The sequence below is a fragment of the Sparus aurata genome, chromosome 20 (genome assembly GCF_900880675.1).
Source record: "Sparus aurata chromosome 20, fSpaAur1.1, whole genome shotgun sequence".
Lineage (NCBI taxonomy): Eukaryota > Metazoa > Chordata > Actinopteri > Spariformes > Sparidae > Sparus > Sparus aurata.
The window spans coordinates 27,959,029-27,976,209 of NC_044206.1; the positions used below are offsets into that span (position 1 = coordinate 27,959,029).

At 44.2% G+C, this 17,181-nt stretch overlaps 2 protein-coding genes and 1 long non-coding RNA gene across 6 annotated transcripts in view; 2 read left to right on the forward strand and 1 right to left on the reverse strand.

Annotated features, from left to right (window-relative positions):
• LOC115571795 (cGMP-dependent protein kinase 1-like) overlaps positions 1 to 8,144 on the forward strand; it is a 63,336-nt gene extending 55,192 nt beyond the window's left edge. For all 4 annotated transcript variants that reach the window (XM_030401392.1, XM_030401391.1, XM_030401393.1 and 1 more), the window contains 6 exons: positions 606 to 747; positions 887 to 1,050; positions 1,135 to 1,257; positions 1,343 to 1,405; positions 1,573 to 1,639; positions 3,036 to 8,144. In XM_030401392.1, the coding sequence (XP_030257252.1) occupies positions 606 to 747; positions 887 to 1,050; positions 1,135 to 1,257; positions 1,343 to 1,405; positions 1,573 to 1,639; positions 3,036 to 3,134 (658 nt within the window). In that variant the 3' untranslated portion in view covers positions 3,135 to 8,144. The remainder of the gene's footprint in view (positions 1 to 605; positions 748 to 886; positions 1,051 to 1,134; positions 1,258 to 1,342; positions 1,406 to 1,572; positions 1,640 to 3,035) is intronic.
• Positions 8,145 to 9,979: 1,835 nt separating this feature from the next.
• Positions 9,980 to 11,609, reverse strand: LOC115571816 (uncharacterized). Its single transcript, XR_003981986.1, has 2 exons — positions 11,390 to 11,609; positions 9,980 to 11,122 (listed from the first exon to the last, which is right to left on the reverse strand). It is a non-coding gene; the product is annotated as an uncharacterized LOC115571816 (long non-coding RNA).
• A 295-nt stretch (positions 11,610 to 11,904) lies between these two features.
• The window catches only part of LOC115571559 (uncharacterized), a 7,432-nt gene continuing 2,155 nt past the window's right edge, over positions 11,905 to 17,181 (forward strand). Inside the window, exons 1-8 of the mRNA XM_030401006.1 lie at positions 11,905 to 12,807; positions 15,037 to 15,367; positions 15,580 to 15,718; positions 15,847 to 15,928; positions 16,434 to 16,497; positions 16,576 to 16,696; positions 16,805 to 16,888; positions 17,154 to 17,177. Coding sequence (XP_030256866.1) covers positions 12,594 to 12,807; positions 15,037 to 15,367; positions 15,580 to 15,718; positions 15,847 to 15,928; positions 16,434 to 16,497; positions 16,576 to 16,696; positions 16,805 to 16,888; positions 17,154 to 17,177 — 1,059 coding nt within the window. The 5' untranslated portion in view covers positions 11,905 to 12,593. The remainder of the gene's footprint in view (positions 12,808 to 15,036; positions 15,368 to 15,579; positions 15,719 to 15,846; positions 15,929 to 16,433; positions 16,498 to 16,575; positions 16,697 to 16,804; positions 16,889 to 17,153; positions 17,178 to 17,181) is intronic.

The following is a 17,181-nucleotide window of genomic DNA, read 5'->3' on the forward strand; positions in this document are numbered from 1 at the left end:
CAGATCTTGATAAAGGGACATATCCGGGTATTTCTCTAATTTTCGTTTACATTGCAAGCATGTAGTGGGCTGATATCTTTGAGTGAGTACAATTTGTTCAGATCTAAAAAAAACTCCCAATATAGCAGATTTAACTTTTTTTTTTTTAATATTGGATAAGGCCGGATTGAGTTAAATGAGACTGAGGTATGCACTCTCCTTTTTTGCCTTTTGGTAGTATTAGCTGCTCAAATGTGAAGATTCTCTGTTTGTATCACTGTAAACTGAATTTGATTTTGGACCATAAGTTGTGACATGTGAAGACATGTGAAGACATGTGAAGATGTCATCTTGGACTTGGAGACTTGCAATCTGTATTAGAACATCCACTAACCTGCAGATTAAATACTTACAAACGTTTATTTGTAGTTATTAGAAACCCTAAAAAGAAATAGGTATTGGTAAAAGTTTTCAGACAGACAGGAAACAACTAAAGACAGCTAGCACAATGGAGCAGGAAGTTAAAGATGTAATATCAGAAACTTTCACAGGATCAAAAATCTCTGAACAGAGAGACCTCAGAGAGCCTTCACAGTCTCACAGTTTTTGACCCGTTTGTGTTTCAGGGGTTCATTTGAAGATTCAACCACCAGATTCTACACCGCCTGCGTGGTCGAAGCCTTCGCCTACCTGCACGCCAAAGGCATCATATACAGAGACCTGAAGCCTGAGAACCTCATACTGGACAGCCATGGATACGCCAAGCTGGTAATTCCATATTTCATCATGGAATTCAATCAACATTTAATATGTATGGAAGGAAACACCCAGTAGTTGTAACTAGGCTAAGCAGTACCACGTTCTTGTTGGGTGATCTGTACCTTTAATCGGTTTTGTCATTTTCTAGGTGGACTTTGGTTTCGCCAAGAAGATCGGAGTCTGTAAGAAGACATGGACGTTCTGCGGAACGCCGGAGTATGTCGCTCCAGAGATCATCCTCAACAAGGGTCACGACGTTTCAGCGGACTACTGGTCTCTGGGCATCCTGATGTACGAGCTGCTGACAGGCAGGTGAGGATACAGAGGAGGATCAGTAGAGTTCTGTAGAGTCAAACATTGCTGTTTGCTGTCCTACAGCATCTCGTGTGTCTCCAGTCCTCCATTTTCAGGTCCAGATCCAATGAAAACCTACAATGTCATCCTGAGAGGCATCGACATGATCGAGTTCCCCAAGAAGATCACCAAAAACGCTGCCAACCTCATCAAGAAGCTCTGCAGGTAGAGGGCACTTTGAGCCTGTCGAGTCAAAATTCATTGTTTTTTTTTTTCTCCCAATAAATCTTTAAACTGTTTGTGTCAACAGAGATAATCCATCTGAGAGACTTGGAAACCTGAAGAATGGAGTCAAAGACATCCAGAAACACAAGTGAGTGAGTTGAGAGGAAGCTGACACCTGATTGGCTGTTTCAAACCAAAAGTAAACTATATGTCTGTAAAGTCAGTAATAGTGAACTTATTGTAGCTATATCAGCGCTCACATGTGTTTCAGATTTCAGATTATAAGATAAAACTGATCTCTATGTCTTTGTTAAGGTGGTTTGAAGGTTTTAACTGGGAGGGCCTGAGGAAAGGAACTCTGACTCCACCCATCACACCTGATGTGAGTTGAAATAAACATTACTTTTTTTTTTCTTTTAGAGATATCAGACCCATGTTAGGCTACGTTCACACCGCAGGTCTTAATGCACAATTCCGATTTATTGCTCAAATCCGATTTATTGTTTGGCTGTTCACATTACCTCTTTAAATGCGGCCTGTCTATGGATTGCTGTGTGAACAGCTCACGCTCCTGAAGTGACCCACATGCGCAGTTGATCATTGATGACATCACGCCACAGCGGTGTTTATGGAAGCGAACGTGGCAACGGCAGCCGGTAACGTGGGACTGTATGGCTTAATGCTAAAAACAGTGTGGCGGCAGCCGGCAAATTTGTGAGCGGGTGATATCACGAAGGAGGAAGAGGAGAAAGAACATTCATATTTTAATGATGGCTCTATGCGGAGCAATAGCAGCAACATCCGTACAGAGGAGTACTTGGATGCGGCGTCGGAGCCAGGAGTGGTGGGATCAGGATGTGGCTGGTTACACCGAGCAGGATCACTGCTGTCCTCCATGTTTGTATTGATTATGTTCGTGGCTCCCGCTCGCTCCCGCCTGTGGCACACTTTTTTTCAATCAACTTTATTTGTCATTCATTTACAAAACAGTGCAGCGTGGGTCAGAATGACGTCAAAGTCGCATTAAATGCGACCTGGCTGTTCAGATTGCGGCCGCATTCAAAAAAATCCGATACGTATCCGATTCAGTACCACATTTAAATGTGGCCTGAATCTGATTAGAAAATGTCAGATTCAATGCGACTTGTGCTGTTCACACTGTCAAAAGCAAATCAGATATGGGTCACATATGAGCGAAAAAATCGGATTCAGGTCACTTGTAACTGCAGTGTGAATGTCGCCTCAGACCCCTGACCAATTAATGCACTGTAAATGTTCTGAAACCTGACAACAGGACAATAAGGTGATTATTATCTTTATAATGTGATATTGTCCTTTTTTGACTAAATCAATTGGGCAACTGGCTGTTGCCAAAAGTTCAGCAACTGTTACTTCAGGTGCCCTGGTGTCTGAGGTATTTAAGGCACCAAACATGAGCCCAGTTGAAGTTTAGATGAAGACGTTTGTTGAATGTCTTTCCCATCTTTCCCACATCTCTCAACTCTCTAAGCACCTTGACAAACCAGATAAGAATAAACAACAAACTAACTAATTGGACACGATGACCCCGCCCCCAGTCCCTGATGTAAGCAGGTCTTTGATCTAGACTAGCAAAGTTTTGGTGCAACTCTGGAACCGGTTTACCTGGCTTGGAGATACGAACTGGTACCAGTGTAGACACCGGCTCTCAATAAGCACCTGGACTGTCTTAGTCAAAAACATTTAAATGAAGATTAATCTTCTGTTGAAGATTTTTGACTCTGTGTGGTTCTGTCTAGGTATCCTCTTCGACCGACACCAGTAACTTTGACAGTTTCCCTGAAGACACAGACGAGCCGCCACCAGATGACAACTCCGGATGGGATTATGACTTTTAGGCTCGCTCACAGCCAAACCCAACGGTGGTTGGTGAGGCCCAAATCTGAGAAGACAAGGAATTCCCACCAGGCTGAACAACACAGAGGTTCATGTGCCATTTGGAGGATGTTTTACTCGTAGCACCTTACTGTGTCTCTGCCTGTGTTGTTTTTAAATGTGGCTGGACACTCTGTGTTTTGTTATAACATTGTGTCACCAAATGATTTGAGAACTGAGTGTGCAGTAGGCAGCAGATGGATCCAGACTGGAGACCTTTCGCTGGTCAAACTGGTCTGGTCTGCCAGAACATCTGAGAGGATTTCCAAGGATGAGACAAACTACACCTGTTCACTTTGACAGGGTGTCCCTTGTACTGAGACCAGAGCCACTTGTTCAAGTCTCTTAGAGAATTAAATCTGTCCAATAAATCTCAGAACAATGCATCCTTGGTTACAGTTGGACAAGTTTTACTTTTAGAACCTGAGAATGTCCTCCGCGTTCCTTCAGATCTTAGATAGCTGTCAGAACTCTGGAACATTATCACTCCACCAACAAAAATGGGCCAATGACGCAAGAAAGACAACAGCCCTGATTCTGGTTCTGGCTTTATGTACCATATCTTGCTGCAAGACCGCTGGTTATCAAGTCTGTACGAGCAGGAAATCAGTCCTCCACATTTGACCTTCTTTTTGGCAAGATTAAAAGCATGACCTTAAGTTGCATGACTGGGTAAAGTTGCCGAGAACTCTGGAGGATCATCAACAAAACGTGCCAGTGATGCAGAAAGACATTTTTGTTAGGCCTTGGAGGCACTCTGAGAGACATGAACCCAGAACCACAGATTCCTTGAGTGGCTGCAGCTGAACTTTGGGTATTTTCACTGTCAGCAGTCAGTTACACAGCAACGGCTATGCTTTTTGTCCAATATATTGCTGCAACACACAAAGATAGTTTGATGGCAGTCAGTGATGAAGCCAGTCGATCTCATGGGGGCAAATATTGTCACAAAGTGCTTCCCAGACAAGGGTGGATTATCAAACCAGCAAAGTGGGCAAGTGAGGCCTTGTATTACTTAGGGGCTCTCTATCCAGAATCTAGTTTTCATACCATAAATATGATATAAATATTTTTATTCAATAACATGGTGCATACAGTGATCAGCCAACATGTTAAAACCGCGGATGGGTTTAGTGAACATTGATCATCTCTTTACAATCAAACGTTCTGCTGAGCAACCTTTGGTTCTGGCATTCACATGGATGCTTCTTGACACCACACACCCAAACACTGTTGCAGACCAAGTACATCCCCTCAAAGCAGCAGCACTCAGTGATGGTAGTGTCTTCCCCACCAGGACACATAAACTGCTCAGGAATGAGATGTCCACCTGGCCACCAAATTCCCAAGATCCAGTCAGATTGAGCATCCATGGAACTTCTCGCAAAGTATCATCCGTTGAGGCCTAACTTTGGATCAGGCTTGGCTTCGACCTGTGGAGGTCCTGCTCTAGGGCTGTCATGTGGTCCCTGGCACCAGGACGTTGGCAGTGAATCCTTTGAGTCCTGAGGGTTGTAAGTGGTGCAGCAAATGCCCCCAGAAACCTCACAATGGACCAGCTGGACTAAAATAATCTGTTGCAGGTGCCCTTTAGACGTCACAGAACACACCCAGAGGTCCTGTGTCCTTACAGAGCTAAGTCGGATCCATGGAGTCTTTACTATGGATTTGTTTGCACAAATGCTAGATCTGATTAGGATCTGGAGAATTTGGAGGCCAACTTTAGGGTTTTGTCATGTTCCCTGGGTCATTCCTGAGCAGTCTCTCTTTTGCATTTTGGCAGATTTGCCATGAGAAGGTTTTCTCGGTCTGTGACGGTGTTAAGATGGGTGATTAGTGTCAAGTGGGATCCATGTAAGTTCCAGGACCAAAGTTTTGCCAGCAGAGGATTGCATTGTAACGAGACAATCAATGTTATCTGCATCACCTGCTGCTGATTTTAGTGTTGTGATAGATCAGAATCCTTAAACAAATGTGTGTTTACAGCAGGGTGGTGAAGTGTTGGTTTCTGGGACTCCTGTTATGGAAACATTTAACGCAGGGTCTCATGAGGCCTACAGCCTGTTTTGGGTTGTGAGTAATTACTGAAACAGTTAGTGACAGTTTTTGTGTTTCCAGAAGCTAAGAAAGGCTTTAAATTGTCCCTTCAGATACCTCCTAACGACATCATGGACACCCTGTCATTCTTCAGCCAAAGTGAAGCTTCTGCTACTGTCAAGTGTCCTTGATCACGACACTTAACCTTTGACCCCTAAGAGGGAGATTATACTTCTGCTATCACTGCTGCCTGTCCTGTGAAATCTGGTGTTTGTGTTTTGTGGACTGGAGGCGGTTCTGGAAGTCTTTAGGGGCTTTTCTGACCCTGTGAACCCAGGTTTGGCCCTCTGAGAGCGGGCTACAGGATGAATTTGCAGTCCGAGTGACGGACAGACGAACTTAAGACTGAACGACACACTCGAGGTCACCATGATGCCTTCACTTCTCATTTCATTTCTGGGAACTTTAAAAATCCAAAGACAGAAAGAGGTCTGGGTGTAGCAGCTGCGGTTCCGCCTCACCAGATGATGAGACGAAAATTTCTACTTTTAAACTTTCCTTTCTGTCATTCGTTATGTTGTGAATCTTTGGATCATAGCATGACAGCAGATATTTTGTACATATTTCAAAGACTTCCTACATAATTTTGCACATTCACACACACACACACACACACACACACACACACACACACACGCACGACTTGGTTGAGTTTCTTATGAGGTTTTTCTTTCAAAATCGACAAGCTTGAGGATTGTTCCTGTTTTGTGTTTAAGGCTCTTGATCGACTTACTTTGTGGTTCTAGACCTCAGAATCACCTTCACCTCTGACGAACAAATCAAACACGTCTGGTGTTTTGATCTTTCTCGACTGTTTCCTGGTTGTATAAAAAGAAAAAAACAAACCAATCAGAGCTGTGATGGCAGGATTTAGAATAAGGATGTTATCGTCTTGTGTTCAGAGTCAGTAGTCAATATGTTGATTTATAGAAATAACAACTTCAGTCTTTCACAGAACAATATCACCAAAAGGGTTCATTTAGTAGCTGTTCTGGAGGTTATCTTAGTGAATCACACGGTCTTTCTTCATCAGTGGAGATTTCAGTTGTTTCCAAAGTGAAGAAATCAACTCAAAGTCTGCTGCATTCGATGTTGAAGAGGACTCTGCCTTTGTTCACACATCATTCACAGCCTGATTTATTGAACATTTGAATTCTAACAACATTAACAAATGGATTTTTTGTGTCTGCTGTCAGTATTTTCTGATTTATGGAATGGTAAAAAAGACGTTTCCTCTGTAAAAACCTTTGACTCTAACCTGGCTTTATTCACTTTTACATTTCTGATCTTGAAATGTGAGAACATTTTCTAACAACTTGATGAAACATTTGTACATAAAAACATCAAATATCAGAAAACTTTTCAACTGGGGAAGTTCCAGTGTGAGATCTGTTAGAAACCTGTAGTGTCTCCCCAAAAGTTCTCAAACAGAAAGGAAAATGAAAACATTTTCATAGATCAAGTGATATTTAAATCTCCACAACAGCTGCTGAATGATCCTCATTGTTCTGTCAACAGTCTCTGAGTTTAACTATGAACCTTCAAACTCTTCACTCAACATTTGCTTCTGTGTCAAATGAATGAAGAATAAGAGAAATAAAGATTATCAGACAGACTTTGACCAACCTGTTCAGGCAGAGGAGCAGTTCTGACGCAGGGATTAAGAAGTTGATCCATGAAGAGTCGGATCAGAGCCGGATCATACTCAGACAACAGCAGATTGTCTTTCTGGTGAACTTCAGATTCTAAATGTAGACTTTTACTAAACGTGGTGAGATTGCAGCATAAAACGCAACCGCAACACAAACAATTCTTCTGAAGACTGATGAAGAAATAAAACCTTTACACTCTGAGAGAATCTTAGTTTCACAGGCTTACAGTAACGCAGTCTTTGAGGTTTGCATTTCCTCCACGATCGAGAAGTTTAACCATAAAAAGTGATGATTCTGTTTATTTCAGATTGTGTTGATATTTCATAGCCTTTTGTGAAAGCAGCTGATAGTCGTCTCAATTTGGTACGAAGCCTTTGTATTAGCAGCCTGAACCTGTTGTGATACTTTTGTAAACTGATCAGTGATGTGACTTCTGTGCAGCTCTGCATGAAAATACTGGAAATGTTCTGTTTTCACCACCAGAGGGCAGAATACAGTCAGACGCTCAACACCATCCAAACAGGAAGTGGTGGAAATAGTCTGTTGTCTTTGTTTCTCTGAGTGCTCAGTACGAAGCTGGAGACAGGACATGGTTAGCCCAGTTAGCTTAGCATAAAGATTAGAAGCGGGGAAACAGCGGGCGTGGTGGCCAGGAACATGGTGGGAAGCCAGTGGGGGATTGTGTCCTCGTGGTTTGGGGTCCTGCCAGCGCTCGCAATGTGAAATATTTTAAATGAGTCAGAGGAAGATTATGAAATTCACTTCACCACCGCACACTGACGGCACAGCCTGCTTCCACGTGTCTGATTTAACTTATGTTGAGCTGTGAACAGTGAAATCTGCAATCAGAGCAAAAACTGATTATAAAAAGATGTTTGGACCAGAAGAAGAAATATTTATGTTTATATTGATTCTTAGTGATGATATTTTGTTGTTATGAAGCTCGAGTGTCACTGATTTATTTGTATATACTGGGAATATAGTGCTTTATAACGTCTCAGTTGTTTGTAGATGATGATGATGATTATTATTATTATTATCATTATTATTATTATTATTATTGTTATCATCATGACAGTGGCTGCTGTGGTAGCTAAAGGAACTTTCTGACTCGCTCTGTCTCTCTGTTCAGAAAAGCTTTATGGGCATGACTGTTAGCAACAAAACAAAAACAAGTTTGCCAAAGTTTGATCTGTGAAAAAAAATAAAATCTCTACAAAAAAAGCTGTCTCTGTCTCTCTGTTCATATAGACCGGAGCCAGGGGAAGACAGTAGTGTCAGTAATGATGCACTGTCATACATAAGAAATAAGAATTTCAGTTTGGTTAAATTATATATAAAAAAATGTAGGTGTTGCCCCATAATTTAATAACCATCTGCAAAACTGAGATCAAATGTCTCGTTATTCCACAGCTGGTCAGGTTTGTTTCAGTCAGCTGGAAGAAATATTAAGATACTTAAATAAAAGTAGTGCTAACACACCGTGAGGAGCTACCAGGTGAACTCATTCAGAGTTCAGTTGAGGTTAAAGTGAACTGCTTTATATTGTTCGCTGGTTTAATCTATCACATCATATTCTACAAACAGAACACTTGTTTTAAGTAAAATCTCCTCTGTGGATTCTAGTCAAGAAGAAAATGCTTCAGTGCTTCACCAAGTTCAGTAACTTTTTACCTGATGTACCTAGACGGGACTCAAACTGACAACCTTTTGCACCAAGCAGAGCAATGAAGGCCTTGGAAGACCCTTCTAGTTCTAGTTCTGGGTCCATGGTCTCTGTGGCCCGCTGTGAACTACAGGAAGTTATTCACTAAAGTTCAAACTGCTGTGAAATCCCTGAGTTGACATGGAGGAGCTAGCTAACTGTTAGCTGGAAGCTAAACAGAGCTAGCTAACCACACAGCTTCGTTCTGACACTTTATCAGGCATTAAACGCATCAGAGATTTAAAGTTATTTAACTGAACAGCGTCTGTGACGAAACTCATTGTGTCTTTTATTTTGAAGGATACTGAAAACCCTATTTGTTAATCCCACTCAACTGGTGTCTGTATGAGCAAAACTCCATTAAACAACCTGCAAAAATAAAGACATGGCTGTGATTACCAACCAAACCTTCAGAGAAATGAGACTCTTCAACTTCTCTGTGTCTGTTAGAGCTTCTTCTTTCATTCGGCCGACAGATTTTTCACCAAAGATTTTAGCTCTGTCCAGGTATTCACTGTCAGTACTCCACCATATTGTCTGTAACATACAATAGACCTGAAAGGGAACGAGTCTGGAAAGAATGACAGTGAATTGTTCCTGATCGGGACATTACTCCTTCATCAGCGTCACCCTTAACTTCTACTAAATGTGTCATCATTTTATGAGTTCTGCTGTTTTTCAGAGAGGAAGTCTGTCGGTCCCCCGTGCTGCAGTACCACGGCCCATCTGAACCCAGCTGATGTGCTGATGGACGCGCTGTTTCCAGAAAAATACAGATGACGCATAAATGTCGGGAAGATTTGAAACATAGTGTTAGTGTTTCACATCTTTGCACAAGTGACCAAGCTGATCTTCTCTATCATTCCCAATTTATCAGGTGTGTCCAGACCAGAACCAGAACACGATCACTTACTGGTGATTCTGAATATTTGGAGGACATCAGCCAACACACAGTCCGATTCAAGGTCTCCACTCAGGACTGAAGCCTGTTGTGTGGGTTACATACTGCACTCAGTGACACGTATTCCTCTGATCCAGGTCCAGGTCCTGGAACCTGGTTCTGTGAGACCGGCTGCCAACTGAGGTGGATTGTGGGAGTTTTATGCAGATCAGTCGGTGAATAAACATGAAGGAAAAAATACTTTATATATAGTTTAAATCATAGTTTTTGACATCATTCACACCACAGCTCATGTTTCTGCTCGAGGTCTGTTTGTCTCAGTCGCTCCACTTTTTCTTTAACTTGTAGTTCTGCAAACCGACCAGCAGGTGTCAGCGTGTCAGCGCCGTGTTCACAGTGCTGCTGCTCCGGACTCAGTCAGTACACTGATGTTACACATGTGGACCATCAGCGTAATTTAACAGGCCTTTTATTGATATTTATATCTATATTTATATTTATATGAACTGCAAATGTGTTTTAATTTAACATTATACATTTTGTCAACAAGGTTAAGATTTTTTCTGAATCTCGAGGCCTTCTGAGGAATTCTGCCTGCACGCAGTCCACAGTGAGGATCAACACAGTCGATTAAACTCAGATCGTTTGGTGTTGGCGGTGTTCACCTGCCTGCAGACACCTGTAAAGAAGAAAGTTCTCCTGATGTCTTGTTGAACGATCATCTGTACGCTGAATCACACCAAAAACCAAAAGGTGAGCAGAATGTCTCAAAGTTGTTTTAGAAGACGTTTGTTAGTATTCATGAAACGATGTTGTGTAAATTCCTATGATTTCCAACCAGAATTCCACCAGAATGTGTTCAGTCCAGTAAATGAACGTAAGAGATTTACAATATCTACGATGCACAATCAAGAATTTATCTGCAATCAACCAGCTCCGGTCTAACGGACTCACATTCTGTCGGTTTAAAACAGTCTTCCTTCACAAGATGGATGTGGACCGTTTGGAAAATATAAAATATAGATATTTAATTCACTTCTTCGGGTTAGCTGGGCTCTCAGCAGCTGACTGAGCTGTGAGATGGAAACAGCAGTAAAATATATTCATGATTTCCAGATATGAAGTTATTTTAGAACATGTTTATCATTCAGACAGCAGGTGTGGCCAACGTGGAAGTAACGCTCTCATTGAGCAGCGTGGAGTCCATCACATCTGTCTCTGGTGCTGCTCGGACCTCTTTCTCCCTCTGACGACTGCAAAGACACGAGTTGATCTGCGACATGGGACTCAAAGATGTTTGATTCATTGTTTGTTTGGACTTTGAACACATCGCGTCAACAGACTGTGCTGTAAAACGGTACTTAAACACGACATGCGCTCCAGAACCGGCCGCGCCAGTCTGACCCGGCTTGGCAGTAAGAGGACGATTAGATCCTGATCCTGGTTAGATCTTGGAGACACCGGGGCTTCATCGAGGGACCGTCAGTACATGACAGTTGTCCGAAACAAAGTTCATGGTATCAGAATCAGAATCAGAATTCCTTCACTGTCCCACAGACGAGCACGTTTGTTCCACAGCAGGCCGGCAGAATATTACTGAAAACAATAACAATAGAAAAAAATAAATAATATCATTAAAAGGTAAGAAATAGAATAGACTCATATAAACAATAAACATAATGTTGTACAAAATTAACATATAATTATAAACGGTGTCTAATCTTCAGTGACTGTTCCTTTAAGACTTTCAGAGGATGTGTTGACCATATTTGGTGCTCTGGAGGTGTGTTTGTATGTTAATGAGCCCGGATGAGATGAAATGTGTAGAGCAGGAATGATTTCTCCTGTTTGATGAAAACTCACCTTATATTACACACAGAGTGTTGACATGTTCAGACTTTAGCCTGCACACACGTGATGACCAGGTTTACGCTCTCGGTGGTGAAATCACCTGTTCACCGTCTCACAGGAGGAATTCAAGCTGCTGAAAGGTGAATAACAGCAGCACACTGAGTGTTAGGAGGCAGAACTGCTGGTGGATGTGTGAGGAGAAGCACGTAGCTACACCTCCTCCGTCTCCTCCTCCTCCTCCTCCCCCCCGTCTCCTCCTCCCCCCCTGTCTCCTCCTCCTCCTCCTCCTCCGCCTCGCGTTTTATGAATGAAATTTAAACACACACACACACACACACACAGTGACGTCAGCAGCAAACCCATCCCCCACCGATGCGGGAAAAACCTCACGATGATAAAGAGAGAGGCGTCCTCATGTTTCCCATATGTCTCTCTCTCTCTCTCTCTCTCGCCCATCTCAGGAGAGAGAGTCTGATGAGGACACACCTCCCCCCCTCCCCCACTCCATCCTCCCTCCTCCACACGCCTGAGGATGAGTAATCCAACAAGGGAGGGCGAGAGAGGTGGAGAGCTAACAGGAGAGAGAGAGATGAGGGAGGGAGGGTACCAGCATCATCAGCATCATCATCAGTGAACGTGCAGAACGACAGGATGAACATTCACGACGTTTCAGCTGCTGTCACTGCTGGGCTCAGTCACTCTGGAGCTGGCTAATTCCTGGACTGGAACAGAATCGGGTAACTCATTGTTGCTGTGAAGGACGGCATGCTGTGGGGTCATCATCCCCACCATCACTGGGACTGGCTAACTGCTGGAGTGGAGAGGGATAAAGAGAACAGCCAGAGGAGGAGGGACGAACGTTTGTATTTCTGGAATGTTCATGTGCATGTGGAGCGTAACTGACTAATCTCTGGAAGGGCTGGACAAGCAGGAGGCATCCCGTCGTGTTTCACCAGAGGACACCTGACTAGTTCATGGAGACGAGGTTAATTAAGTCATCATTGGAGTGCAGGGACGGACTACGTCCTGAACAGCATCCATCCTAACGAACCTTTCCTCCACACGTGGTGTTCCAGAGATTGGGATGTGACTATTATCTGGCACCGTTGATCCCTAACAGCACCTCACTGTCCTTCATCTTCCAGTAACTGACTGTCTACATACAGCCTCCTCCTCCTCCTGGGACCAGGTTAATCTCTGGATCAGCGTGTCTGGCATGTTCTGCTTCTGCCTACAGAGTTCCCTGCTGAAGCTCCAGGCGCTGGAGGTGGAGGGGGGCCCCTCGCTGGGTCCGTCCCCAGAGGAGAGCCCCCCTGCCCTGGGCAGCAAGGAGCAGAAGAGCCCCTGTGGCCCGGTGGAGCTCGGAGAGAAGGACGGGAAGACGCTGGCTCTGTGCCACAGTGTCCCCGCGGACGAAAACAGCCCGCCAGGTACATGCACATGTTCTGCCTGCCTGTCTGTCTTTCTGTCTGCCTGTCTTTCCGCTTGTCTGCCTGCCTGTCTGCCTGTCTGCCTGTCTTTCTGCCTGCCTGCCTGTCTGCCTGCCTGTCTTTCTGCCTGTCTGTCTGCCTGCCTGCCTGTCTGCTTGTCTGCCTGCCTGCCTGCCTGTCTGTCTACACCTTCACTTTCTGTCTCACTTTATTTCATTGTTGGTCTTCATTGACATATTTTTTCTTTTTCCTGAGAAGACCTCGTTATTGTTTATTTGCGGTGTTGGAATACTTCACATGAGAGTAGTAACAGATTACTTTTGTAGCAGTTGTACTCCTCGTAGTAATCCAGTAGTTTGCAGTGTCGGCCTCACTTTCATTCATTCACAGAGAGATCGAAGGAGGCAGCGATCAGACCACCCATCAGATACTGACCCCTGATTTCAGTGTTGGTTGTTCCTCCTCTCATTGAGCGACACAGAGGAGAAACCGCCTGTGGTCCAAACGGTCCAGTACCGTGTTCATCCGTGTGTAGCTTCGGTCTTTGTGATGACTCCACTCATTCTGCACAGCACGCCACCAGCAGTGTGCTGCTATTTATAGCTCAGTGAAAACCCTCTGCAGCACGTGAGGCACGCCGACCGCTCGCTGCTACACTCCTGAAGCTGCTTCCACATTTCTGCACTCAGGTCCTCCAGAACTGTGGCCGTGCAGCAGTATCTTGTTAAATCTGCACTCCAGTTAATCAAAGCCAGTGTTAGCTTTCTTTCCAGCTGATACAATAATATAACTGATAAGTGCCTCACCTGCTGTTTATAAGAAGGCTCTGGTGGATCATGGAGTGTGTTTCAGATACTGACAGATTATCAGGTAAACTGATGATCAGGTGGGAGAGAAACATGGTTAGAAACAGAGTCTCCGGTTGGCAGGACAGGCGGGTCGAGGTAGAGGTTTAAACGGGCCTTTGAGAGGTTCTTGTAATCAGTGAGGAGCTTCTAGAGATTCTTGAATTTGTTCTAATGGTCATTGGAGTGTTGGTTCTGTTGGTTTTAGAAGTTGTGTAGGGTGTTGTAATGTTGGATGAGGAGATTGTACTGGGCTTTGGGGTAGATTTTGGGGTTCTTGATGAGGTTCTAGAGGTCATTTAGAGGGTTCTATTGGTTCTCCAGGTGATTCTAGGAGCCACTTTGGTTGTGGTTCTAACAGTCAGTGAGGGGGTTCTAGAGGAGCTTCTAGAGATTCTTTAGGTGGTTCTACTGGTTGATGAAGAGGTTGTTGGATTTTGGGGCTACTGAGGGGGTTCTGCAGGTCCATTACAAGGTTCTAGTGTCAACTGTAGAACTTAAATCCTGTAGAACTTATGATATTCTTGATTTTGTTCAAGTGATCACTGAAGAGGTTCTATTTGTGCTTCAGGTTTTTAGTAGGGGTGTGCCAAAATATCGATACTATGATGTATCGCGATATTTCGTCTTGAGGTACGTTATCGATACACTGGCGTCAAATATCGATATTTAATCATATTTAAATTGCGGTCAGTGTGTGTGTAAAGAAGAGTCACTGTGCAGTATACACTTTGTTTACTTGGCTGTCATTCATGTGAAATTGATTGACAATGTTTTGTAATTCCTGTGAAATGGATTCAGTGCAGTCAATAAATTCTGAATTTCTTCAGTGACACAGATATCGTGATGTATCGTGGATGAAAGTTCTTGCAATATATCGATTATGGCAGAATCGCTGTATCAGGATATCATCGTTATCGTGGGCAAAATATCGTGATAGCATCGTATTGCGAGGTGCCTGGTGACACCCAGCCCTAGTCATTAGGTGGTGGTTCCGTTACTTTGAGTGGGCCAGTAGATGGTCCAGTCACTGAGGAGGTTTAACTGGTTCTATATGTAGTTCTGTTGGTCTTTGTGGAGGTTCTAGTTGATTCTAGGGGTCTCTTTGAACTGAGGAGGCTCTAGAGGAGCTTCTGGAGGTCCTGGAAGTGGCTCTGTTGGTCAGTGAGGAGGTTTTCATTGTCTTGGGTGGATTTTGGGGTGATTGAGGTTCTACTGGTCCTTGAAGTGTTTCCAGAAGTAATTTATGTAATAATATGAAATCCTAACTTTCCGTCTGGGTTAATAAAGTCCTGCCTTCATCACAGTGAGTCACCAGCATCATGTTAGGGTTGTGCACAGATTATGAATATGTTCTCTGTCTTCACACCTGTTGTGTCTGCAGAGCTGCTGACGGTTCTGACCAGACCTCCACAGTCTCCCCGATACCAGCCGTTAACCACCATCCACCTGGGCCAACAGCCCCTGACCCCCGATGCAGCGCTGCCCCCCAGTCCCCACCACTCCCCCTACTCCCCCCAGAGGAGCAGCCCCGGGGGTGAGGGGGGAGGAGGGGGAGAAGGAGAAGGAGGAGGAGGAGGAGCTCTCCTCCAGCTGCTGGCAGGAGGTCCCAGCCCTCTGCCGTCCCCCCGCTGCTCCAGCCTCAGCCACAGCCTGAGGTTCAACTCGGACCCCGAAACTGCACCATCACCACCCTGCAGCCAGCAGTACATACTGTGAGTCCACCTGTCTGTCCACCTGTCTGTCTGCTAACTGGTCCGTCTACTGGTCTGTCTACTGGTCTGTGTTGTTTTAGTTATAACTCGGGACAAACTGACTTGTTGGTCCTGACGTGAAACTTGACTTTATCCTTGTTAATCTTGTCTTGAGACTTCTGGACATAAGTGCAGAATCGTGTTTCTAACAGTCTGTCTGTGTCGGGGTCCAGGTGTCGGGGTCGGGACATGCCGGAGGGCTCGGAGGACGAATGTCCCTCCTCCATCCCGTTCCTTAGCAGACAGATTCAGACCCTGAAGAAGAGGGTTCGCAGGTTTGAGGACCAGTTTGAGCAGGAGATGAACTACAAGGTAAACTCAGCAGGGACCAGGAGTCCACAGCAAATGCAGGACCTTAACTCATTGAGTTCAAAGCTTTAGTCCAGTTTATCCTTGAAGAAATGATGTTAACAGCTTCCTGATGTGTTTCTGTCGCTCAGCCGTCCCACAACGATAAATACTCCAACCCGGAGATGATCCGAGTGATGAGTGAACTAGCGAAGGCTCGCAAACAGCTCAAAGGTAAAACCATCAGCCGGATGTCTTCATGGTTCTGCAGAGAGTTCAGTGTTGTTCCAAGAAATGTGACAGTCCGTGCCGATCAGACGTGTTCTGAGGCAGCAGAGGAACACTTGGTCACAAAGATTATACATTTACTAAGATTCAAAGAAATCCTCTATATCAAAATCAAGACAGCTCATAGAGGGTTGAAACTACAGAGTGCAGTAAGAGTAAGAGTACAAATACTGCACTGTAACAGTATTGAGTAAGTAGAAATACACAGTGCAGTAATAAACTGCTGTGCTATAAACTGTCTTGTTTGTGAAGCTGCAGCCAAGAAAATGACTTCATCCAAATACTGTAGGTCAACTTGTAACAGAATACTTTATAAGCTCTGCTAATGTTTTGTGTTTAAAGATATAAATTTGTAAATTAACTAGTAACTAAAAAAGAAGAAAGTGACATGAAAAGTATCTTAACTTTGTACTCGAGTAAATGTACTCAGTTACACCTCTGTCCTCTGCAGAGCTGAGACTCAGACAGTCTGTGTTTGAGTCGAAGGAGGAGGACGCAGCAGGAAACACCTGCAGGTAACAAACACATCAGTACTCCTGAGTGGAATCAGAGTACAGAGTGGATTCATCAGTAGGTATTAATGTGTCCTGCAGGTACATCTCCGGCCAGCAGGGGGCGTCAGAGCACAAACCCACCCTGGAGGAAACGGTGGAGTCTCTGTTCAGACGGCTGAGAGAGAAGAGACAAGCTCTGGGCCTGCCGGACAACATGAAGGTGTCAGCCGATCGCCTCCACCAGACTCTGTTCATTTAACCTACGTTTTATTCCCACTGGTCTCTTTCTGTAACCGTGCTCCTCCTGACAGAGTTCTCGTGTGTGCAGGACATGACTCAGGCTCAGATGGTGCTGGAGAAGATCACCCTGCAGAAATGTCTGCTGTACTTTGAGAGTCTTCACGGCCGACCGGTGAGTCGGCGGCATGAAGAGCAGCAGAGGAACAAACACACATTAAAATGAATTCACATTGCATTTTTATCCATTATTTACCTTTTTAAGAAACTTTGCAACAAAAGTCTGTTCAGGAGCTCATTCAGGAACTTCAACATGTTGGATATGCATTAAAATAAAAGACATGTAGTCCAGTTTAAAGACTGTTGGTTGTCAGATAAAACTGCTCCATTAAATGACTTCACGCTGTCTGTTAACCTCGTGACATCTTGTTGTCTGTCAGGGGTCCAAACAGGAGCGCGGCCTGGTGA